Genomic DNA, 26,914 nt, shown 5'->3' on the forward strand with positions numbered 1-26,914 from the left:
GCTACATTTACACAATGGAGTACTACTCAGCTATTAAAAAAATGAATTTATAAAATTCTTAGACAAATGGATGGATCTGGAGGATAACATCCTGAGTGAGGTAACCCAATCACAAAAGAAGTCACTTGATATGAACTCACTGATAAGTGGATATTAGCCCAGAAACCTAGAATACCCAAGACACAATTTGCAAAACACAAGAAAATCAAGAAGAAGGAAGACCAATGCGTGGATATTTCATTCCTCCTTAGAATAGGGAACAAAATACTCATGGAAGGAGTTACAGAGACAAAGTTTAGAGCTAAGACGAAAGGATGGACCATCAAGAGACTGCCCCACCTGGGGATCCATCCCATAATCAGCCACCAAACGCAGACACCATTTCATATGCCAGCAAGATTATGCTGAAAGGACCCTGGTATAGCTGTTTTGTGTAAGGCTATGCCAGTGCCTGGCAAATACAGAAGTGGATGCTCACAGTCATCTATAGGATAGAGCACAGGTCCCCCAATGGAGGAGCTAGAGAAAGTACCCAAGGAGTTGAAGTGGTCTGCAGCCCTATAGGTGAAAACAACAATATGAACTAACCAGTACCCCCAGAGTTTGTATCTCTAGCTGCATATGTAGCAGAAGAGGACCTAGTCAGCCATCATTGGGAAGAGAGATCCCTTGGTCTTGCAAACTTTATATGTCCCAGTACAGGGGAACGCCAGGGCCAAGAAGTGGGAGTGGGTGTGTAGGGGAGCATGATGGGGGGAGGGTATAGGGGACTTTTGGGATAGCATTTGAAATGTAAATGAAGAAAATATCTAATAAAAAATTTAAAAAATGATAAGTGCACCAGGAAATTTCTATAATGCAGATGGAATAAATGATTCTCCATGTTGACAAAATACTGTTGCCAGTTCTGTTTCTACATCTGTAAACATTCCTAAACTGTTGAATGCCTCGTCTTTCTGAACTGAGGAATACATTGTTCATCTAAGACTATTACATTATTGTCAAAATAGCCTGCATTTTAGCTATGACATACAAGCTAGATAAAAACATCATTGGCATACACTAGTTGTACAGTGCCATGGGTTTCATCACAACCTTTTTGCTTAGGCATATAGTGTGTTTGGAGCATACACATCCCCTCCATGGCCCTCCCATGCTGCCCTTCTGCTAGTCCCCTTTTTCACCAATAGTCCACCCTCCACTTTCCTGTGCTTATTTCTTTAACCTAGCTTCTGCATATAGAATTCTCTTTCATATTTCAGATTGCTCTGAGTCTTTACAGACTCTATAATATACATATAGATGTGCATATTAAAATATTAAACTGGAGTAAGAGATAAACTAATGGATGCCAATATAAACTTGTTATTACAAAAATTTTAATAACAATTAAAATCAGAATCATCATAATGAGCAACAATTAAAAAGTATTAATAAATTCTCATTCACATATGTGAACATAAATATAAGCTTTAAATAACTATTTAAAACTAAGAAAATGTGGCAGTTTATTTTTCACTGAAAACAAAACAAAAACAATGTAAACCTCAAAACATGATTGAATATGGAAAAAACAGTGTATTGTGTGTCATTATTTGTATTAGTTTAAAAATAATGACACTCAATACACAGTTCATTTTTAACACTTCTTTCTGACTTGCCTAACTCCATGTCATTTTGCTTTTTAAAAATAATTCTATCTTATGTATTTTCTTCCTAGATGAAAACAAAAAGATAGAAACCACCCCTCCCCACATACCCCCCCCCAAAACCCCATAAAACTCATGCAACAGAGGGAGCTCTACCATGCTAACCACAGTCTCCATTAAGAACTCAAAGGCTCAGGTTGCCTAAGGGACAAGGGTGCGCCCACTGCAGATGACATCTGTGGATCTCACGTACCACTGCAAATCACTGCTCCAGACTCCTGTACCTTAGGTGTTTCTTTGTATTTTGTCATCCTGCCTGGGAAGCCTTCACTCTTAGGGGACACTTACTGTGTGACTGTGCTCCTACCAACTGCAGCAGGTATGCTCACATGCTACTCTGGCTGCCCTTTCCAGTGACCAGTTCTTGCCCTCCACAAGTCCTTCCAAAAATCCCCTGCTGAGGTCTGACCTTGACCTAACTAGAATCATGATAAACCTACCAGGGCCTGCTCAGCCCAGCACACAATGCCTCAGTGCCTTCTCCTACGCAGCTACTGTCCCCTCGAGAAGCCCCAACACTTGAGCTTTAAAGAAGAAGTAACAGCTGAAAGGGAGCCCATTGATTTCATCTTCTCTTTCTAAGGTGGGTCAGTTGTGGCATGGAGCATGAAATGACTTCAGTTGATGTGTTGGACTTATGGCTTTTATTGTTACTGCTCCATCCCTAAAGAATCTAGAGGGAGATGGTAGGATGAGATAGTGATATGTTTATCAAGACCATAATGCCCAAGGTTGTTTCAGGAGACAAGACATTCAGATATTCTGCCAAAAATGTCCAATTGTCATGGAAAGTGCTACTCTCCAGAGACAGTTTAGTGTCTTAGATTGGAGATTCCCCTGAGATGGTGATATGGTGCTTTCTTTTGTTACTCAGTATCCCAGAATACCCCAAAGAGTTTAATATTCAGCCAGAAGATTTTTAGCACAGCCAAGTTTTCCTGTAGTATCACTGCCTTTTTCTTGATTTAAAGATCCCATCTCTATATCATAAGAAAATATAGACTTCCTTCTCCCTATTGCTCCAGTAATGTCTGTAAACCTCTAGGAGCCCCAGCTTGTTTTGTACCTTAAAATATATGTGAATAGAATTTAGGGTATGGAGTATCCATTTCAAGAGTTGTAAAACACCTCTATACTAAAATAGTACAATTGGGCACACAGAAAAGGAACTTCTGATCCCCATCTATTTTCTCAGTATTCACATTCATTCTGTCACTGAAATTAATTTTAATCTTTTAGGTGATTAGTAAAACTCTAACTTTTCCTAGATATTTACTCTTGAAGCGTGGTGGGATAGGTTTTAAAGTGGAGTTTGCAGTGGGCTATTCTTTCAAAAGTTGTTTTAACATTCTGATTATGTCCCCCTGGATGGTTGGATCTAAAGGTGGTATCTTCAGACAGCATCTCAGGACATCATTCCACGGTAACACCAAAAGGAAAAAAAAAATGGTCAAATATTTCCAGTGCTCAGTTTTGTTCTCCATTATGCTCCACTTGGTTATCCTGGCTGGTGAGTAATTTGCTTTTCCTTTAAGAATGCAAAGTTTTGTGGATGGGAACGTGTAATATAAAGAAAATACTTTGAACTACAAATGATTTTAGTGAAAATATGTCTATGAATAAAGGTGCAGACCACCACTACATCTGTGCTTCCCGATACACATGCTTAGAGAGACAGTGAAGTCTGATCCGGAGACATAAAGTTTTGATTTTTTTCAACATATTATATGCAAGTTGTGGGACCTAATGCACAGAGAAGAGAGAGCACTTGGGGAGGTAGTGGCTGAAAGTGACCAGTAGTATTTCTTCATCCAGAGGACATCTTTAAAATATCTGGAAATGCCCCCACAGAGATCTCCAGTGGCTCAGGATCTCTGTGACCTCTCAGGAAGAGGCCATACTGGGAATCCCAAGGAGAACAGAGTTCTCAGTTGTTCACCATCTTCTGAAAATCCTGAATGTCAACTTGACAAGGTGTTTTCCTCCCAAAGCGCTCTATACTCTGGGCTCCCAGCATCCCTACTGATGGTGCACTCCTTCCCTGCTGATTGTTTACAGAAGCAGGAATGTCAGTCCGCATTCTACAAGGGGATGCATAAATATATAAATGAAACAATGCTTTTCATTGCTTTGGGGTTACTTTGTAAGGAATTAGAGCTTTCTTGTTCTGTCAGAAGGTTATGTTATGATTTATCAGGATTAAATTTTGCAATATATTTATACATTCTGTAGCTCCAGGTGCTCGAGTTTGGTGGCCTACACATGGACTTATTAAGGTAATTGCCTACTGGATTTTCTAGAACTCAATTCAAATGCAATTTTTAGAAGATTTTTTTGTTAATTGTACAAGAGTTTTGCCTGCTCCCGTGTAAGTGCACTGCATACGTGCGTGGTTATCACAAGAGACAGAAGAGGTCACTGAATTTTCTGGAACTGGAGTTACTGACTGCTATAAGTTTTCATGAGGCCCCTGACAATCTCTCTAGGTTCTGAATCTAATATTTTAATTTTTAAAAATCATCTGTTCTTTGAGAATTTCATAAGGCATAAAATGCATCTTTATTTTGTCTACTCCTGTCCTCCCTATAACTTCTTAGACTCCCCCCACTCCCCTAACAATTTAATGTCTTCTTTCAGTTTTCGTGTTAGAACTCACTGACTCAATCTGCTGCTGCCAATATGTACATGGGTACATGAGAATTTCAGGCGTCTTGTTGTTTAGAGTCTAAAATAAAGTGCTCTAAGCTGGGAAGCAGCGAGCGCGCGCGCGCACACACACACACACACACACACACACACACACACACACACACACACACACACAAATACCCAGTGGTGTTTAGAAACTCTTTCTGCATAATGACAGTTTCCATTTGCCAGGTGTTAGGAGTTTCTTGGTTCTTAGAGGACCATGGACTTGAGTGTTCACAAAGTTGCTTTCAGGGAGTTGTTCTTTTGTAAAAAAGAGTGGTCATATCACATTCTGCTGTGTTGAAAATATGGAAAGCATCAATCTCTTGGGTTCTGGATACAGGAAAATGTAAAGGAATGAAGAATCTCTGCACAGAAGCTCAAATTAGGTTTGCAGCTCCTGTATGAATAAAAGAGAAGGGTGAATGGTTTTTTTCTTCTTGAAACTTATCCTGCTCAGCTTTGTGTATATTGTGGGGCCAACACATATGTGATTAGTGAGATAAAGGAAAAGTATAAATAAAAGGTTATTTCTTTTCCATTTTTATAGATGTGCTACAGAGTAGTCTCTCAACTTTATAAGTATTGGTGACTTTGTCTTTGCTTCATTCATGAATTTAAATGTTTTCTTTTCTCTCACTGTAGCTTAGCAGGCCTCTAAGAGTCCCTAGGTACAGGAAATGATGCTTATCAGACAGAGTGTAGACTGAATGTAGTGCCATTGCTTTGTATGTAGATACACTGGGAGACACTGTGATACTGGAATGTGATTCTGACTTGACGGGATTTCCCTAATACAATCCACAAGAGGCCTATTGTTTGAGCGCAGTTCTCGTGATTTCTTTGTCTGTTTGTTTCCTCTCAATTTCAGATCAAATGTCCTTATAAGAAAGTAAATTTGAGTTGGTTCAACAAAACAGTGGACCCCTGCCCTGACCTAAAACAACCCATCTGCGGCACCAATTTTGTAACCTATGATAATCCCTGCATCTTGTGTGTTGAGAGCTTGTGAGTATTCTTTGGAGAGAAAGAAAAAAAAGTAAGCTTGTTGCTTACTATTTCTGTCCATGTTGCCCTAACCAAGTTCAGCAGCCATGAGGCCAGTCTTTCTCTCCTATTTGGGGAGACAGAAATCAACTTCCTTAGACAAGCCATCATAACAGAAGGTTCTACAGGCATCTAAGGTAGCCATGTTAGACTGAATGGTGGCCCTCATGTGCCATCTCATAGTCTCAATGCTCCCATAATTAATGGATTGCCTACAGAAATTCTAGAACTCCTTCAACCCCCCCACTTTGATTTTAGCATAAAATTTACCTTTATCTTGTATTAGATATTTTTCTGCTGCCTCAATGTCTAAAACCTTGAGTTGTACTAGCCCAACAGCAGACTTTGGCCCACTGCCTGGGACTGGTTACTCAGTTCTTTGGATTTACATGACAGGAAATCAGTCATTAAACACCCAGATTGCAATGTCACCATGATGTTAGCTTTCGTCTATGTGAGGCAGTGTGTTTCCCAAGAAGCAAACCATTTCTTGTGCAGTCGGACTGGAACCTTACTCTAACAACCTTTTGTCCTTTTGTGCAAGGAGCAAAGAAGAGACGGTGTAAACCCTGAGCCGTCACAGTAGTTTCCATTTTAGCCAAAGGCTGAGAGTGTTGACTGGATCACTGATGCCTCTTCTACCTCACACATCGCAAACTCAGGCCCAATCAGAGAGATGATTTTAAAGAGGTTGTAGGTATCATCAGTGGCAAGTGCCCTTGTCCTTGCCCTAACCAGCTAACTTTATAGTTTGTGTCTTAACTTCCCCATGGAAAATTTCCTAATGAAATACTTATTATGCTTTCATATAGGAAATCTGGGGGAAGAATTAGATATTACTACAATGGAAGGTGCTAGGTGAGTGAACCTGGATGTGTAAGATGATATTTTCCATTCATCTCCAGCAGAGACACTTCCTTATTATACTTAAATTTCTCCTTTGACCTTTTTTTTTTTTTTGTCTTTTTATAGATTCCTGGTAACAAAGACCTGTTGGAAGCTGGTGGCTGGATGGTCCTTCTGTGTTTTCTTTAATCTATAAGCTATTCCGGCTTGGAGATAGCTTACAATTTTACAATTAAAGCACCATCTCACAGGTTGGAGGACTCTGGGATCAATCCCAATCTCTACAAATAAACAAAGTTTCCTGAATATCTTAACTTGTGTCTTGGATCCTTGGGTCTCTGTTTCGTGTCTTAGCAGTAGAACAGATGTGAACATTTAAACCAGAGGCCCAAGGCAAACAGTAAGTTTTTTCAGTTCACCAACATTATCACCAGTGGTCTTCTTTACGTAAAACATCCAGGGCTTTCCCAGAACAAGTTCTTCTTTATTTTCTTGCCATTTAAATAAATGAACCCAATGACAAAGCATTTCTGTCTTCCTGATCCATCCCTGTTGCCCAGCTTTTATAAATTTCTCCTTAAATATTTGCACTTTTATCACTTCTGTCTTTGTGATATGTAGTATGTCCAGGCTGGTCTCAAACTTGAAATTCTCCTGTCTTAGCCCCCCAAGTAATAACAATAACTAGAGTGTTCCATTGTGCCCAGCTACAATCCTTATCTAAGCCTTGATACAGAGGAATCTATTTGAGTTTAAAACGGCTCCATGTCTTCACTGTCCCTACCTTTCTCCAATAGAAAAAGATTACATTGTTCATACCTATGAATGTCTCAGTGGTCATTTCTCTTAAATCCTAAAGACACATTTTATTCTCTGGAGGATATAGGAAGATATGCTTCTCCCAGTTATAATACCTCATCTGTATGTATGCCACATACTCACTCACATGTTTTTTTTCCATTTTTTATTAGGTATTTAGCTCATTTACATTTCCAATGCTATACCAAAAGTCCCCCATATCCACCCACCCCCACTCCCCTGCCCACCCACTCCCCCTTTTTGGCCCTGGTGTTACCCTGTACTGGGGCATATAAAGTTTGCAAGTCCAATGGGCCTCTCTTTCCAGTGATGGCCGACTAGGCCATCTTTTGATATATATGCAGCTAGAGTCAAGAGCTCCGGGGTACTGGTTAGTTCATAATGTTGTTCCACCTATAGGGTTGCAGATCCCTTTAGCTCCTTGGCTACTTTCTCTAGCTCCTCCATTGGGAGCCCTATGATCCATCCATTAGCTGACTGTGAGCATCCACTTCTGTGTTTGCTAGGCCCCGGCATAGTCTCACAAGAGACAGCTACATCTGGGTCCTTTCAATAAAATCTTGCTAGTGTATGCAATGGTGTCAGAGTTTGGATGCTGATTATGGGGTGGATCCCTAGATATGGCAGTCTCTACATGGTCCATCCTTTCATCTCAGCTCCAAATTTTGTCTCTGTAACTCCTTCCATGGGTGTTTTGTTCCCAAATCTAAGGAGGGGCATAGTGTCCACACTTCAGTCTTCATTCTTCTTGAGTTTCATGTGTTTAGCAAATTGTATCTTATATCTTGGGTATCCTAGGTTTGGGGCTAATATCCACTTATCAGTGAGTACATATTGTGTGAGTTTCTTTGTGGATGTGTTACCTCACTCAAGATGATGCCCTCCAGGTCCATCCATTTGGCTAGGAATTTCATAAATTCATTCTTTTTAATAGCTGAGTAGTACTCCATTGTGTAGATGTACCACATTTTCTGTATCCATTCCTCTGTTGAGGGGCATCTAGGTTCTTTCCAGCTTCTGGCTATTATAAATAAGGCTGCTATGAACATAGTGGAGCATGTGTCCTTCTTACCAGTTGGGGCATCTTCTGGATATATGCCCAGGAGAGGTATTGCTGGATCCTCCGGTAGTACTATGTCCAGTTTTCTGAGGAACCGCCAGACTGATTTCCAGAGTGGTTGTACAAGCCTGCACTCCCACCAACAATGGAGGAGTGTTCCTCTTTCTCCACATCCACGCCAGCATCTGCTGTCACCTGAATTTTTGATCTTAGCCATTCTGACTGGTGTGAGGTGGAATCTCAGGGTTGTTTTGATTTGCATTTCCCTGATGATTAAGGATGTTGAACATTTTTTCAGGTGCTTCTCTGCCATTCGGTATTCCTCAGGTGAGAATTCTTTGATTAGTTCTGAGCCCCATTTTTTAATGGGGTTATTTGATTTTCTGAAGTCCACCTTCTTGAGTTCTTTATATATGTTGGATATTAGTCCCCTATCTGATTTAGGATAGGTAAAGATCCTTTCCCAATCTGTTGGTGGTCTTTTTGTCTTATTGACGGTGTCTTTTGCCTTGCAGAAACTTTGGAGTTTCATTAGGTCCCATTTGTCAATTCTCGATCTTACAGCACAAGCCATTGCTGTTCTGTTCAGGAATTTTTCCCCTGTGCCCATATCTTCAAGGCTTTTCCCCACTTTCTCCTCTATAAGTTTCAGTGTCTCTGGTTTTATGTGAAGTTCCTTGATCCTCTTAGATTTGACCTTAGTACAAGGAGATAAGTATGGATTGATTCGCATTCTTCTACACGATAACAACCAGTTGTGCCAGCACCAATTGTTGAAAATGCTGTCTTTCTTCCACTGGATGGTTTTAGCTCCCTTGTCAAAGATCAAGTGACCATAGGTGTGTGGGTTCATTTCTGGGTCTTCAATTCTATTCCATTGGTCTACTGGTCTGTCTCTATACCAGTACCATGCAGTTTTTATCACAATTGCTCTGTAGTAAAGCTTTAGGTCTGGCATGGTGATTCCGCCAGAAGTTCTTTTATCCTTGAGAAGACTTTTTGCTATCCTAGGTTTTTTGTTTTTCCAGACAAATTTGCAAATTGCTCCTTCCAATTCGTTGAAGAATTGAGTTGGAATTTTGATGGGGATTGCATTGAATCTGTAGATTGCTTTTGGCAAGATAGCCATTTTTACAATGTTGATCCTGCCAATCCATGAGCATGGGAGATCTTTCCATCTTCTGAGATCTTCCTTAATTTCTTTCTTCAGAAATTTGAAGTTTTTATTATACAGATCTTTCACTTCCTTAATTAGAGTCACGCCAAGATATTTTATATTATTTGTGACTATTGAGAAGGGTGTTGTTTCCCTAATTTCTTTCTCAGCCTGTTTATTCTTTGTATAGAGAAAGGCCATTGACTTGTTTGAGTTTATTTTATATCCAGCTACTTCACCGAAGCTGCTTATCAGGTTTAGGAGTTCTCTGGTAGAATTTTTAAGGTCACTTATATATACTATCATATCATCTGCAAAAAGTGATATTTTGACTTTCTCTTTTCCAATTTGTATCCCCTTGATCTCCTTTTGTTGTCGAATTGCTCTGGCTAATACTTCAAGTACTATGTTGAAAAGGTAGGGAGAAAGTGGGCAGCCTTGTCTAGTCCCTGATTTTAGTGGGATTGCTTCCAGCTTCTCTCCATTTACTTTGATGTTGGCTACTGGTTTGCTGTAGATTGCTTTTATCATGTTTAGGTATGGGCCTTGAATTCCTGATCTTTCCAAAACTTTTATCATGAATGGGTGTTGGATCTTGTCAAATGCTTTTTCTGCATCTAACGAGATGATCATGTGGTTTTTGTCTTTAAGATTGTTTATATAATGGATTACATTGATGGATTTTCGTATATTTAACCATCCCTGCATCCGTTTTTTAATAGAGTCAGCAAACTGATATGTAATCATATTCTGTCTCCTATCACTAGCTTGGTCACATCTGGCCTGGGAGAAAGATGACTATTATTTATCAGTGCATTATAAACTTGGGTCAGGTTGATGACTCTATGATGAATAAAGGGGTACAATGAAAAGGAAGTCATCCTTAGATCTCCCATCTTTAGAATTTGAAAGCAAAGAGCCTTGGGGGGAAGGAGGTATTCGGTCTTCATAGCATGCCAACTCTCATTACTTCACGTACTTGATACAGGAACATCAAGAACTCTGGGGACAAGGGTTGTTTCCAAATGCTACTGATATTATATCACATTTGTTAATCTGTTTTTGTAAGATTATTAATCCCACATTAATGTCACAAATTGAATTTCTTTTTTATCTTAATCGAGCACTATTGGAAGCCTGTGTAAGATCCGGACTCCATTATCTTTTTGATTTGTGTGCTTTTGTTCTCCATGGGCAGCAATCTGAAATCTCCTGGGCCCTTCCCATGGTTGCACTAAGCAGACATTTCATCTCTCCTTACTCCCAGATCTACATCCTTAGTTCAGGATTTTCCCATGACTTTTCTATTCCTATTCCAAGGATCTCCTATAATATGAATGCTGAGGCAGAGAACCTGAAACTCATAAACAATATCCTTCAATGTCTTGCGTTATTTAGTCTAATGTTTGTTAATTTTTTAGGTTCTATATCTTAGTTTCTCTGGGAGCACATTGTCAGGAAGGGAAAAAAAAGTGTCTTTATTATGCCATTGTATTTATTTTTCCTCTAGAATCTTCTAAAGTTTCTATTAGAATATAGTATTACTCTTTTTCTTAAGAATCCCAGAGAACAAGACTGTTTTTTATAAGAATAGAGATGATTTTAGTCAACATTTACATAAAATATGCTACACATAACTGGTAATAGCTTCGATGACATTTTTTTCCTGTAACTTGATTGTAGATATGTGTGAAGAGGGAAAAGAGATCAGCATGCATCTAAATGCAATACTGTCTTACACTATGACTTTAAGAGTAAATCTCTCTACTCCTCACAACTCTGCAATTTAGAATGCGATCTCTACCTTCAGAATTATCTCCAGTAGCCACTCCTTCTCTCTTTCCTTCCTGCCCACAGAGACTCCTTCCTTCTATTTCCCAATTGTCCTCCTTTTCCTCTCTCTTCTTTCTTCCTCCACCTGCTCCATCATCTCCCGTGTTTCCTCTTGTCTCTCATCTGTTGTTGACTACAACTTTCCTCTCTAATTCTTCAAACCATCATTCCTTTAATTTTGCATAAGCAGTTAAACATGACCTGTAAAAATCACTACCCACTCTGAATTATAACATCTCAGTCTAATCTGTAAGACACATTGCTTGCTCTGCTATAGTAATTATCAAAAGCATCATCGCACCAATGGACAGAAACTAAACAGAGAAATAATTAAGCTAAGAGAGATTATGAACCAAATGGGACTAACATACAAAACTTAAGAAGAACTCAAGATGTTAGACACAAACAGAGATATAACCCAGTTAAAAATGGGGTACAGAGTTAAATAGAGAATTCTCAACAGAGGAATCCCTAAAGGTTGTGAAACACTTAAGAAATGTTCAGTCTTTAGTCATCAGGAAAAAGAAAACCAAATGACTCTGAGACTCCATCTTATACCTTTCAGGAGGGCTAAGATCAAAACCTCAAGCAACAGTACATTCTGCAAAGGATGTCGAGGAAGGGGAACACTCTTCCATTTGCTGGTGGGAGTGCAAACTTGTACAATCACTCTGGAAATCAATTTGGCAGTTTTTCAGAAAACTGGCAACAGTTCTACCTCAAGACCAGCTATACCACTCCTGGCCATATGCCCAGAAGATGCTCCACCTTCTTGCAAGGACACATGCTCAACTATATATATAGCAGCTTTATTCTTAATACCCAGAACATGGAAATAACCCAGATGTCTGTCAATTGAAGAATGAATAGACAAAATGTGGTTTGATTACTCAATAGAATACTACTCAGCTATTAAAAACAATGACATACTGAAGTATGCAGGCAAATGGATGAAACTAGAAAATATCATCCTGAGTGAGGAAACCCAGACTCAAAAGAACATACATGGTATGTAATCACCTATAAGTCGATGTTAGCCATAAAGTACAGGATAATCACTCTATAATCCAAGGACCCAAAGAAACCAATTAACAGGGAGAATTCAAGGGAAGATCCTTGAATCTTTTTCAGAAGGGGAAATAAAAGAGATTTCAGAGGTGGATGGATGGAGGGAAGAGGGTGGAAGAGGATGGTGGAGAAAGGAAAGGGGCAGTCAGGTATAGGGACAGAGGGGGAAAGAGGATCAGATGTGGGTGGGGCATCTCTCTACTTGCCAGAGACCTGGGATTTGGCAGTGGGTAGTGGTGGTGGAGGCCCCATGAAATCTGTAGAGGTGACTCTAGCTGAGACTTAGCACTGGTAGATATGGTGCCTGAAGTTCTCACTGCCTGTCACCAGGAGTACGCCCAGTGAAGGCATAAGGACAGCAACCCACCCACAAAGCCTTCGACCCAACATGTGCCCTGCCTACAAAAACAAAGAACAGAGATGGAAAGAGTGGCCAATGATTGACTTCTCCAAATCGAGACCCATCCCATAGGCAAGAACCAATCCCTGACACTATTAATGATACTCAGTTATGCTTGCAGACAGGAACTTAGCATAACTGTTCTCTGGGAGGCTCCACCAAGCAACCAATGGAAAGAGATGCCGAGTCCCACAGCCAAACGTGGGGAGTCTTACAGAATAGTTGGGAGGATTGAGAGACCTGAAGAGAAAAGGGACTCTACAGGAAGACCAACAGAATCAACTAACCTGTACTCTTGGGGCCTCCTGAAGACTGAATCACCAACAAAAGAGTGAGAACAGGTTGGACCTATGCCCCCAGCTCATATGTAGCAGATGAGCAGCTTGGTCTCCGACAACAGGAGCGGGTGCTCTTCCAGAATCTGTTGCCTGCCTGCCTGTGGATCCTGTTCCCCTAAATGAACAGACTACCTTGTCTTGACTCACTAGGAAAGGATATGTCTAGTACTGCAGCGACCTGATGTGCTGGGGTTGGTGGGTAGCCAGAGGGTAATACCTAGAGGGGAACTCTGCCTTCCTAAGGAAAGAGGGGAGGGAGAAATGGGGGATGTGAATGAAGAAAGGGGAAGCTGATATAGGGATGTAAAGTGAATCAATAGATTAATTAATTAATTAATTTAAAAGTCATATATACATTAGTAACAACAACAAAAGCATTATCAACTGTTATGAGCCCTAGAAGGATTTACAACTTTCAATTGGCCATCCTTCATCTTCCCATCAGGGGGCAGTAAAGTACTGTAGTTTAGACCAATACCTTGGAGGAAATTTGCTTTGACTCAGTGCAAAAAAAAAAAAAAAAAAAAAAAAAAGATGGCTTGGAGCAGGTCGGGTTGTACGTACTTTGTAAGCCACAGACAGACTTTTCACAATTTCACACAACAGTTCTTTACAGGAACGTGGAAGTGTCTGTTATACATCACTCTTAGCTTTCGTTAAGGTCCAACAATGGGGATGGTATAGTGGGGAAAGGTCTGTAGCAGAGTAGTCTTTCATAAGAACCTTCTAACGAGTGGCATGCATACACGTAATTCTAAAATGACTTCTCCAGTTCTTTGAGGTTCCTTTTAATTTATGTTCTTTTTTAAATTATTTATTTATTTATTCATTTTACAACCCGATATTAGCAGTTCTTGTACTCTAAGTACCCTCCCCACCAGGCACACCAAGTTGCTGTAGGACTATGTTCATCCTCTCCCACTGAGGCCACACAAGGTGGTCCATTTAGGGATGCAGGATCAACAGGCAGGCTACTGGCTCAGGGACACTCCCTGCTCTGTTTGATAGGGGACCTGCATGAAGACCAAGCTGCTTATCTGCTACATATGTGTGCGGAGGCCTAGATCCAGTCTGTGCTCGCTCTTTGGGTGGTGGTTCAGTCTCTGGGAGTCCCCAAGGGTCCAGGTTCGTTGATTCTGTTGGTCTTTCTGTGGAGCCCCTATCCTATTCGGGTCCCTCAGTCCTTTTCCCAACTCTCCCCCAAGACTTCTCGAGCTCTATGTATTGTTTGGTTGTGAGTTCCTGTTGTCAACAAGTTTAGTAAGTTAATTTCAAGAGTTATCCAGCCGGGTGTGGTGGCACACGCCTTTAATCCCAGCACTCGGGAGGCAGAGGCAGGCGGATTTCTGAGTTCGAGGCCAGCCTGGTCTACAAAGTGAGTTGCAGGACAGCCAGGGCTATACAGAGAAACCCTGTCTAGAAAAACAAAAAAAAAATAAAAAAAAGTTATCCATGCATTTCCCAATGACGATTGAGAAATGACCAGGATTCAGGCTTTTTTAAACAGACAAAGGTATCCACTGTTGCAGAAATAACATACAAGCAAAAAGAAAAACCTACACAATGGTTAATTTTCTTTAATTTAACATTTCCTTCTATAGTGTTTGATAGTTCATAATTGTATACACTTATAGGGTACAATATGATGTTCTGAGCATTTTGTGGTATGATATTTAGAATTTTATTTCATATGTTTCAAAGGGCAGTGATTGGAATTCTGCTCCTGTACTTCTATAAACTTCTTATTTTCCTGTGGAACTAAAAAAAAAATAGCATCTCTTGAGTATCTCACGCTCCCTCTAAACTCCAGCCTTCGGCTTCCTCACTCCTTCCACAGGTTTGACCTGCTTGTACCCACATGTAAGTGAGAACTGGCAGCTTTCATTTGTCTCTAGTTAATCTCACACATTCTTATAGCTTTAGTCACACCGTTGCCAATGACAGAGTTTCCTTTTTAGGACAAACTAATAATTCATTGCTTAGTGCTTACTTATCTATGTGTGAATAAGCTGTAAGGTCAATTTCCTCTTCGTCGCTTATAACTAATGTTACATGAACAGGACTGTTTCTGTTTCCTAAAACACTTAGCATTTTTATTCATTCATAGAAACTACGTATTCCAAGTATATACACACATGTACTACTCAGTTCAGAGTAAGCACTGCTTCTATTTCTCTATCATCATAGTGTATCTGGAGTCCTGAGGCCTCCTCTTCTCCTTTGCCTTTGTTACCTGTGTTTTCTGTTCCCATTCAAAACTGTTATGGTCCAGGTCGGTAACACGGAGTTTTTCTCCTGTGTCTCTTCTGTGCTTCCATGTTTAGGTCTCATGGGTAACTCTTTAATCTATTTTTACATAAGGCTGGGAAATGTTTTCTTCCTATCTAACACTGTACCTGCCTCTCTGCTTTCTGATAAACCTTTATTCTATTTTCAACTTCCATGAGATGAATAATCTTTTGGGGTCTCACTTCTACACATGCATGATATCATACAGTATTTCATTCTATGCCTGAATTATTTTACTTAATGCAATGATGCCAGGAGCCTCCCAGCTCGGGCCAGGATACCAGTGGAGTAACAGAGTAGGACTCTGGTGATGGCTTTAAAGTCTGAGGGTCTTGGGACTCTCTGATTATACTGAAATGCTGATGATAACTTCTAAAATTCCTAAAAACTTTCTTGCTCTTACTGAGGGTAAAGGACTGCTGGCTTAGGTGTGGCTAGCCTTCTGGGGTACCGCTTGGCAGGAGTCTGACATTGGCCAAGGACAAGGAAATGGGCTTCAGGCAGGAATCTGACATTAGGGCATAATAAGGAAGTAGGTTTTGGCAAGAATCTAACTTTAGGCTGTAATAGGGAAGTAGGGTAAGGCAGGAATTTTAGTCTTGGGGTGGAACAGAAGAAATAGGCTTCAGGCAAGATTTGGGGCTTGGACAAGGAAGTGGGCTCAAGTATTTTGGTCATTCTGACAAGCCCTTTTAAACATGGGAGTGATCACAGGACTTTTCTTACTGCTTTGTTAGTTCCTTATTGTACTGCTCGCCCAAAATACTTGCATGGAATTAAAATGGTATAAAAAGTAGTTTGGAAAAATTAAATTTGCCTTCAGTCTCAGAATTGACTGGGGTCATGCTACAATGTTGTCTAACTGCCTTTTTTCTTTTTAATCCTCACTCTTGGGCTGGAGAATCTGTTGACTGAGTGAGCAGGCTTGGTCACTTAGGTGCTTAACACCTGTAGCCTAACAGCAGAGGATTAAGCAATGTAGCCTTTGTTCTATCTCAGCAGGAACTGCTGGGTTCAAACTTTCAGCCTGCTAGTCGAAAGTTACAGGAAGAGAAGACACTTAGAGAAATGATTATAAAGTTTATTACTAAGTTATAAAAAGTTTCCTATGAAAGCTATCTAAGGGGGAAAGCGAAAGGTCCTAAGCAGAGAAAGGGAAAAGATTCTTGTCTAAGTGGGGGAAGGCAAAAAATCTCCTTTATTGATCTAGTCTCTTCTCTTTGCCATCAGTACTTAAACATCTTTCAGAATACATGATCACATGTTACAAAGTTCATCACAGGTTCACACAAAAAATCAAATCATAAATTGAAATAGAAGTTTAGAACAGCGAATGTTTCTATGCATATCCATTAGGAGTAATTACCTGGCTAAACATCCATCACCTGTCTGAGCTCCACAGGTTCACTGAAGGTTTAAAACCATAACTAAGTTACCAGTGAAGTTTTGTATAGTTAAACCCAGTCAGTTTTTATCTTCTGTCCTAGTACCTACAATAAATCGTTAGTTCCCTTTTAATGACCTTTGGTTAATTGTTTTGCAACCTCTTGGAATGTGCTCTGAGTGGGAGAAAGTCAGGTTACCATCTAAGAGCAATTAACTGGTGACACTTGAGAGACTGGCAGAGTTCTCATTGCAGCTTTGATTATCATAAAAGGACCTAATAGCAGTCCCATTATAAAAAAGCTTGATAATCACAGATATAATTTTAGGAATTCTTATAAGATAATCATTAAGACTTAAGTCATCTATTTGTCACTATAGCATCACTACAAGATAGTACATCTTTGTGGATCTGCAGAGATCTGGCTCAAAGGGGGTGTGCTCCTACTTAGTGATTGTTATATATGTTTAATAATAGCAGGAAAGAATATTAATAGCAGGAATCTTTCCTAAAATGAGTCCCTCACAGCCTTGCTTAATGAGGGCTTACCTGTCGCAGACTTTATAATAATCCAAGGCAGGCCACTTCAAGATGATCACCTGCTAGTTATTAGCTTGTCCCATTATGGCTCCTGACACGATGAGTTTGAGGTCAATTAGTATATTAAGTGATGATATGTTACCTTTATGGCTGAGGAGGATATTGTGTTTGGGTATCACATTTTTGTCTCCTTTAATGCATTCTTTGAGAATTGCACATTTGTCCACAATCATCATGGCTATAATCCTTCCCCCTCCAATACTTCCAAGACTATGCTACTATCGTACCCATGGGCATACCTTGCTAGAATGCTTGTTCATGTAGCTCATATGTTCATAGCTGTCTAAGACATTTGATGACTTTTCATCAGTAGCAAAGGATAGTATCCTCTGGCAGTAGGAATGCTAACCAGTAGAAAGGACATGTCTATGTAAATATCAGCTCAATTTCTCTATGTCCTCTGACCCTAGTGTGTTCTGTGTTCAACAACAGGCCTTACCATATCTGCTATTCTGACCTACATCTCTTTACTTCCTTCACCCACCCCTGCCTATGGTACCACGTATACTGTTTCTCTAGCTCTACCACTCAAATTTTTTTCTTTTATTTGATCAGTTATATGTCAGACTGAGCAATATCATCCGTCTGTTTCTGGTTTATATCACTTAACATACATGTCTTCCAAGCTCATATATGTTGTGGTGAGTGGTGAATGTTATTTTATTTCTAACTTAGTTTATTTACACAATTATCATTTGATAGACCCTTAGATCGTTGTCATAACTTGGATCATTTTTAAATTACAATATACATACCAGTATATATCATCAACAGTGGGTGGTTTCATATTCTTTGAAGTAGTCCATGAGTCAAAGAGCACAATTCAAATGAAAACCTAGTGGAGCAAGCTTAGAGTGATTTATTAATACTGTGAGGCAAGAATACTTAAACTCTATCCAGTCAACAAAAATTAAAATACAGTGACACTCTTAGAAAACTACCACCTGCCAATATTGAACTATGAAGAACTATAAAAGAATCCAGTCAATCAGCAAAAGAACTGAATTAGAAATTAAGATTCCCCAACAAGAAAAGCCCGGGAGAGCTTTGTTTGAAACTGAAGTCTACAAAATATTCAAACAACAGTTAATACAAATAAATGACTAAGCCAGAACCATCAATGTTTCTTTTTCGTGTCATATCTATTTGAAAAGTAGTGATAATAAAATCTTTGAGGTGCAGTGGGAAGTATCTTTCTCAGTTTCTTCAGCTTGCAGAACATTTTCCAGCAGAAAGACTGGCACACAGCTAATTAAGTAAATATGAGTATGGCCAAAGCATGGACTATGTTATAAAAACAGCTGCTGTGAATACATGCTCACTCAACATTCTCACATCAAAGTTTCAATGAAAATCAGGGCATGTTATCATCATGACTAAGTTTTGCAAGAGGAAATTCCCATATTGCAGAACAGCATCTGAACTGTGAAGCAAACTTTTGTCTTTTTCTCAGTCAAATCTCCACAGATATCACTGCTACAAAAGGACTCGAAAGTAAGAGAAGCAATCTCTCTGGGACTCTGAGAAAACCTTGTACTCCATTCTCCTAACACATCTGAAACCATCTGATTAAGTAACTAATTCTTAGCCTCCCACATAGGAGTGTAAATTCTTTTCTTGATGATCTTGTGTCATCTTGGTGACCTTTGTACTGATTCTAGTAGGTGTTCATATGTATTTGTTAAGCAATTCATAAGCCCAAGAGCTAACTATTGTATAACATAAAACCAAAATCCTGTTCCAGCTCCCTAAATCCACCATGCACAACTATTGAAAATTCATTTATCTTTCTGAGCATCAGTTTTTCTCACATGTGAAATGAGATACTAGTATATAAACACCCCACATAATTTAACATTCAAGATTAATATCACAACAGATGCAGTTTTCAAAGGACATGCTCATTTAAAGAGGCAGGACCAACTTACAAAGAGGCAAGTGATCCAAAGGATAACTGAAAGCTGAGATAAAATTCCTCTTTGAGATAGTAAATCCAAAGCTTTCTTCTGTGAAACTGAGTACTAAATATGCTGTTAAAAAAAAACTGCCCCAAAGAAATGGACTACTACTTCAAACAATAATCATTACAATAAGCAGTATTGTAGTCTCTTGGTACAAGAAAATGAGAACTACTAAATATAACTTCAAAGTTCTATGGAACTAAAAAATATCATTCTGAGTAAGGTAACTCAGACGCAAAAGGATATGGATGGTGTGTACTCACTAATAAGTGGATATTAATAAACAAACAAACAAAAAGTACAGAATACCTAGGATACACTCCACATAACTCAAAAGAGTCAATAAGCTGAAGTGCCCAAGTGAGGACACCTCAGTCCCACTTAGGAGAGAGAAGAAAGCAATCACAAGTGGACATGGAGGGAGGGACCTGGGAGGAAAAGTGGAGGGGGAAGAGGGGGGGAAAGGGAGAGGGAAACCTGATCTGGTATTGGGTGAGGGAAAAGAAGCTTTGAGGGCCAGCAAAAAGAATGGAAACAGGCAGCTTCAGGAAATAGAAGGTTGTGGGGACCCCCCAGAATGTACCAGAGACCTGGGAGGTGAGAGACTCCCGGGACTCAAAGGGAAGACCTTATATGAAACGCCCAACAGTAGGGACAGGGAACTTACAGAGCCCCCGTCCAGCAGGAAGACAGGACATCAAGTGAGGGATGGGGTTGCCTCTGACTCATAATTGTTCTTGTCTGAAAGAATTACAGGGAAGGAAATGGAGAAGAGCCTGAGGAAAAGAAGGTCCAGGGATAGGACCAAAGTGGGATCCAGCTCAAGGGGAATTCCTAAGGCCTGGCACTATTACTAAGGCTATGGAGAGCTCACAAAAAGGATCTATCATGACTGCCCTCCAAAAGACCCAACAACCACCTGAAAAAGTCAGATGCAGATATCTGCACTCAACCAATGGACAGAAGCAGCTGACCCCTGATTTTGAATTGGGGTAGGCTGAAAGAAGGTGAGGAGAAGGGCGATCTTGTAGGAGGACCAGCAGTCTCAATAATCTGAACCCCGGAGATCTCTCAAACACTGGACCACCAAACAGACAGCATATACCAACTGAAATGAGGCCCCCAATACACATATAGTAGAGGACTTCCGGGTCTGTGTTCATTCAGAGATGATGCAACTAACTCTCAAGAGACTGGAAGCCTAGGGGTTTAGAGGTCAGGTGGGGTGTGGGATGGGGGCATCCACGTGGAGACTGGGTGGGGTTAGGGGAAGGAGGTATGGGATGTGGAGCAGTTAGAGGGTGGATGGGGGGGCAGAGAATGGACTAAGGAGTGTAAAAAAATAAATTAAAAATAAAATAAACTTTTACAATAAGTTCTAATATGATTTTTTAAAAATATTAAACAAAAAATACAAACAATGTAAAACAGTATACACCAATGGACAAGGGAAATGAAGTGGAGAGCTTCATTACTTACAGAGATGGATTCAAGTCAGAGAAATTTACAACCCTCATTCTCAAACACATTTATTATCTTATTTAAATGAGACATGAGAATAAATCACAAAGGTTCAGTAGTAGGCTCCCACCACCACATCTGGTTATTTACTACTACTATGAAGAGTCTTTCTTTCTTTGTACCAAAGACATTTTTGTTTTCCTTTTGTTAATAGGAAGAAGATCCCTTGGCTGGGCTTGTTACACTTAAATGTACAACCCAAGCTTTTGGGGGTCAAAAGCAGGATGACTGCCCTAAGTTTAAGGTCATCCTAGCCTAGCTACCTACATAATTCCATGGTTCCAGGCCAACCTGAGCTACATAGAGGCAAGACTTTCTAAAAACACTAAGATAAAATGCAACTAGGCATTACAAAACACAACTATCCCAGCACTTAAAGACAGAAAAAAAGGAGAACCTGGAGTTGAGAGCCAGCCTCAGAAAGTTAGAGGTAGGCTTAGAATATGCAATACTATTCCTGAAAAAAAAACTAAATAAGTTATAGTGAAGAAAAGAAAAGTCTCAAGCCCGTGACAATAAATTCCATTTTAAGAAACTGCAAAAGAAAGAGGAAATGGAGTCAAAATAAGCGTACAAAAAATATATCAAAAGAAAAACCAATAAAAGAAAAATCAATAAAAGAAAAATCAATAAATCACTAGAAAAAAAGTGGTTAAAATTAAGTAAAAGTAAGTTACTTAATATTAGTAAAATTGACAAACCTCTAGTTTCAACCATCAGAAATAAGGCAAAAATATAAAATGCTAATAGGAATGGCTAAAGCACTTTGTATATCTTTTTATTTGCTACTGAACTAAAAATTCTAGATAGAGCAGGAAGACAACAAAGAGGGAAAAGAAAAGAATAGAAAAAAGTGTCTTATAAAAAAAAGGATAGTGAGATAACCCGGCCTGAGCAGGGGCACAAGTCCCTTCCGGCCCACACCAGCACCAGGGTGCCTTGCCCGAGGAGTCTCTGGACACCCGCAAGGAACCACACAGGATTCCCCACAGGATCCTAAGACCTGTGAGTGGAACACAGCATCTGCTCCAATCCAATCGCACGGGACCTGAGACTGCATTAACAAATGAAGCAGATAACCCAGCCTGAGCAGGGGCACAAGTCCCTTCCGGTTCACTCCAGCAGGGGACTTCTTTGGGCGTGGAGTTTCTGGACACCCCCAAGGTCCTCACAGGACCCTCCACAGGATCTTAAGACCTCTGGTGAGCAGAACACAACTTCTGTCAGGAGGCAGGTTCTAAACCAGATATCTGGGCACCTTCCCTGCAAGAGGAGAGCTTGCCTGCAGAGAGTACTCTGACCACTGAAACTAAGGATAGAGCTAGTCTCCCAGGTCTGCTGATAGAGGCTAACATAATCACCTGAGGAACAAGCTCTAACCAGAGACAACTATAACAACTAGCTCCAGAGAATACCAGATGGCGAAAGGCAAACGAAAGAATACTACTAACAGAAAGCAAGACCACTCACCATCATCAGAACGCAGCACTCCCACCCCACCTAGTCCTGGGCACCCCAACACAACCGAAAAGCTAGACCCGGATTTAAAAGCATATCTCATGATGATGGTAGAGGACATCAAGAAGGACTTTAATAACTCACTTAAAGAAATACAGGAGAACACTGCTAAAGAGTTACAAGTCCTTGAAGAAAAACAGGAAAACACAACCAAACAGGTAGAAGTCCTTAAAGAAAAACAAGATAACACATCCAAACAGGTGATGGAAATGAACAAATCCGTACTAGACCTAAAAAGGGAAGTAGAAACAATAAAGAAAACCCAAACTGAGGCAACGCTGGAGATAGAAACCCTAGGAAAGAAATCTGGAACCATAGATGTGAGCATCAGCAACGGAATACAAGAGATGGAAGAGAGAATCTCAGGTGCAGAAGATTCCATAGAGAACATTGGCACAACAATCAAAGAAAATACAAACCGCAAAAGGATCATAACTCAAAACATCCAGGAAATATAGGACACAATGAGAAGACCAAACCTACGGATAATAGGAGTTGATGAGAATGAAGATTTTCAAATTAAAGGGCCAGCAAATATCTTCAACAAAATTATAGAAGAAAACTTCCCAAACCTAAAGAAAGACATGCCCATGATCATACAAGAAGCCTACAGAACTCCAAATAGACTGGACCAGAAAAGAAATTCCTCCTGACAAATAATAATCAGAACAGCAAATGCACTAAATGAAGATAGAATATTAAAAGCAGTAAGGGAGAAAGGTCAAGTAACATATAAAGGCAGGCCTATCAGAATTACACCAGACTTTTCACCAGAGACTATGAAAGCCAGAAGAGCCTGGACAGATGTTATACAGACACTAAGAGAACACAAATGCCAGCCCAGGCTACTATACCTGGCCAAATTCTCAATTACCATAGGTTGAGAAACCAAAGTATTCCACGACAAAACCAAGTTCACACATTATCTTTCCACGAATCCAGCCCTTCAACGGATAATAACAGAAAAGAAACCAATACAAGGATGGAAATCATGCCCTAGAAAAAGCAAGAAAGCAATCCCTCAACAAACAAAAAAGAAGACAGCCACAATAATAGAATGCCAACTCTAACAACAAAAATAAAAGGAAGCAACAATTACTTTTCCTTAATACCTCTTAATATCAATGGACTCAATTCCCCAATAAAAAGACATAGACTAACAGACTGGCCACACAAACAGGACCCAACATTCTGCTGCTTACAGGAAACCCATCTCAGAGAAAAAGACAGACACTACCTCAGAGTAAAAGGCTGGAAAACAATTTTCCAAGCAAATGGTCTGAAGAAACAAGCTGTAGTAGCCATTCTAATATCGAATAAAATCGACTTCCAACCCAAAGTTATCAAAAGACAAGGAGGGACACTTCATACTCATCAAAGGTAAAATCCTCCAAGAGGAACTCTCAATTCTGAATATCTACGCACCAAATGCAAGGGCAGCCACATTCATTAAAGACACTTTAGTAAAGCTCAAAGCACACATTGCACCTCACACAATAATAGTGGGAGACTTCAACACACCACTTTCTTCAATGGACAGATTGTGGAAACAGAAACTAAACAGGGACACAGTGAAACTAACAGATGTTATGAAACAAATGGACCTGACAGATATCTACAGAACATTTTATCCTAAAACAAAAGGATATACCTTCTTCTCAGCACCTCATGGGACCTTCTCCAAAATTGACCATATAATTGGTCACAAAACAGGCCTCAACAAATACAAAAATATTGAAATTGTCCCATGCATCCTATCAGACCACCATGGACTAAGGCTGATCTTCCATAACAACATAAATAATGGAAAGCCAACATTCACGTGGAAACTGAACAACACTCTTCTCAATGATACCTTGGTCAAGGAAGGAATAAAGAAAGAAATTAAAGACTTTTTAGAGTTTAATGAAAATGAAGCCACAACATACCCAAACCTATGGGACACAATGAAAGCATTTCTAAGCGGGAAACTCATAGCTCTGAGTGCCTCCAAAAAGAAACTAAAAAGAGCACACACTAGCAGCCTGACAACACATCTAAATGCTCTTGGAAAAAAAGGAAGAAAATTCACCCAAAAGGAGTAGACTGCAGGAAATAATCAAACTCAAGGGCGAAATCAACCAAGTGGAAACAAGAAGAACTATTCAAAAAATTAGCCAAAGGAGGAGTTGGTTCTTTGAGAAAATCAACAAGATAGATAAACCCTTAGCTAGACTCACTAGAGGGCACAGGGACAGCATCCTAATTAACAAAATCAGGTATGAAAAGGGAGACATAACAACAGATCCTGAAGAAATCCAAAACACCATCAGATCCTTCTACAAAAGGCTATACTCAACAAAACTGGAAAACCTGAATGAAATGGGCAAATTTCTAGACAGATACCAGGTACCAAAGTTAAATCAGGATCAAGTTAACGATCTAAACAGTCCCATATCCCATAAAGAAATAGAAGCAGTCATTAATAGTCTCCCAGCCAAAAAAAGCCCAGGACCTGATGGGTTTAGTGCAGAGTTATATCAGACCTTCAAAGAAGATGTAATTCCAGTTCTGCACAAATTATTCCACAAAATAGAAATAGAAGGTACTCTACCCAACGCATTCTATGAAGCCACAATTACTCTGATACCTAAACCACAGAAAGATCCAACAAAGATAGAGAACTTCAGACCAATTTCCCTTATGAATGTTGATGCAAAAATGCTCAATAAAATTCTCGATAACCGAATCCAAGAACACATTAAAGCAATCATCCATCCTGACCAAGTAGGTTTTGTTCCAGGGATGCAGGGATGGTTTAATATACAGAAATCCATCAATGTAATCCATTATATAAACAAACTCAAAGAGAAAAACCACATGATCATCTTGTTAGATGCGGAGAAAGCATTTGACAAGATCCAATACCCATTCATGATAAAAGTCTTGGAAAGAACAGGAATTCAAGGCCCATACCTACACATGATAAAAGCAATCTACAGCAAACCAGTAGCCAACATCAAAGTAAATGATGAGAAGCTGGAAGCAATCCCACTAAAATCAGGGACTAGACAAGGCTGCCCACTTTCTCCCTACCTCTTCAACATAGTACTTGAAGTATTAGCCAGAGCAATTCGACAGCAAAAGGAGATCAAGGTGATACAAATTGGATAAGATGAAGTCAAAATATCACTTTTTGCAGATGATATGATAGTATATATGAGTGACCCTAAAAATTCCACCAGAGAACACCTATACCTGATAAACAGCTTCGGTGAAGTAGCTGGATATAAAATTAACTCAAACAAGTCAATGGCCTTTCACTACCCAAAGAATAAACAGGCTGAGAAAGAAATTAGGGAAACAACATCCTTCTCAATAGTCACAAATAATATAAAATACCTTGGTGTGACTCTAAGGAAGTGAAAGATCTGTATGATAAGAACTTCAAGTCTCTGAATAAAGAAATTAAAGAAGATCTCAGAAGATGGAAAGATCTCCCATGCTCATGGATTGGCAAGATCAACATTGTAAAAATGGCTATCTTGCCAAAAGCAATCTACAGATTCAGTGCAATCCCCATCAAAATTCCAACTCAATTCTTCAACGAATTAGAAAGAGCAATTTGCAAATTCATCTAGAATAACAAAAAACCTAGGATAGCAAAAACTCTTCTCAAGGATAAAAAACCTCTGGTGGAATCACCATGCCTGACCTAAAGCTTTACGACAGAGCAATTGTGATAAAAACTGCATGGTACTGGTATAATGACAGACAAGTAGACAAATGAAATAGAATTGAAGACTCAGAAATGAAACCACACACCTATGGTCACTTGATCTTCGACAAGGGGGCTAAAACCATCAAGTGGAAGAAAGACAGCATTTTCAACAAATGGTGCTGGCACAACTGGTTGTTAACATGCAGAAGAATGCGAATCGATCCATACTTATCTCCTTGTACTAAGGTCAAATCTAAGTGGATCAAGGAACTTCACATAAAACCAGAGACACTGAAACTTATAGAGGAGAAAGTGTGGAAAAGCCTCAAAGATGTGGGCACAGGGAAAAAATTCCTGAATAGAACAGCAAAGGCTTGTGTTGTAAGATCAAGAATTGACAAATGGGACCTCATGAAACTGCAAAGCTTCTGTAAGGCAAAAGACACCGTCAATAAGACAAAAAGGCCACCAACAGATTGGGAAAGGATCTTTACATATTCTAAATCAGGTAGGGGACTAATATCCAATATATATAAAAAACTCAAGAAGGTGGACTCCAGAAAATCAAATAACCCCATTAAAAATGGGGCTCAGAGCTAAACAAAGAATTCTCACCTGAGGAATACCGAATGGCTGAGAAGCACCTGAAAAAATGCTCAGCATCCTTAATCATCAGAGAAATGCAAATCAAAACAACCCTGAGATTCCATCTCACACCAGTCAGAATGGCTAAGATCAAAAATCCAGGTGACAGCTGATGCTGGTGAGGATGTGGAGAAAGAGGAACACTCCTCCATTGTTGGTGGGATTGCAAGCTTGCACAACCACTCTGAAATCAGTCTGGCTGTTCCTCACACCTATTGGACATAGTACTACCAGAGGATCCTGCAATACCTCTCCTGGGCATATATCCAGAAGATGTCCCAACTGGTAAGAAGGACACATGCTCCACTATGTTCATAGCAGTCTTATTT

The 26,914-nt window shown here is 39.7% G+C and overlaps 1 protein-coding gene across 1 annotated transcript; it reads left to right on the forward strand.

Annotated features, from left to right (window-relative positions):
- Nucleotides 1–2,265: 2,265 nt before the first annotated feature.
- Nucleotides 2,266–6,605, forward strand: Spink14 (serine peptidase inhibitor, Kazal type 14). Its single transcript, NM_001039218.2, has 6 exons — nt 2,266–2,292; nt 3,094–3,219; nt 3,942–3,985; nt 5,272–5,408; nt 6,260–6,305; nt 6,420–6,605. Exons 2-5 carry the CDS (start codon nt 3,156–3,158, stop codon nt 6,303–6,305), a joined length of 291 nt encoding a protein of 96 aa, NP_001034307.2. The 5' UTR covers nt 2,266–2,292; nt 3,094–3,155; the 3' UTR covers nt 6,420–6,605.
- The last annotated feature ends 20,309 nt before the right edge of the window (nt 6,606–26,914 follow it).

The sequence above is a fragment of the Mus musculus genome, chromosome 18, assembly GCF_000001635.26.
Source record: "Mus musculus strain C57BL/6J chromosome 18, GRCm38.p6 C57BL/6J".
NCBI lineage: Eukaryota > Metazoa > Chordata > Mammalia > Rodentia > Muridae > Mus > Mus musculus.

Coding starts and splice junctions, on each gene's coding strand:
- Spink14 (NM_001039218.2), top strand. CDS start 3,156: ATGGTCAAATATTTCCAGTGCTCAGTTTTGTTCTCCATTATGCTCCAC. Junction 3,220..3,941: donor CCACTTGGTTATCCTGGCTG/GTGAGTAATTTG, acceptor TACATTCTGTAG/CTCCAGGTGCTCGAGTTTGG. Junction 3,986..5,271: donor CTACACATGGACTTATTAAG/GTAATTGCCTAC, acceptor TCTCAATTTCAG/ATCAAATGTCCTTATAAGAA.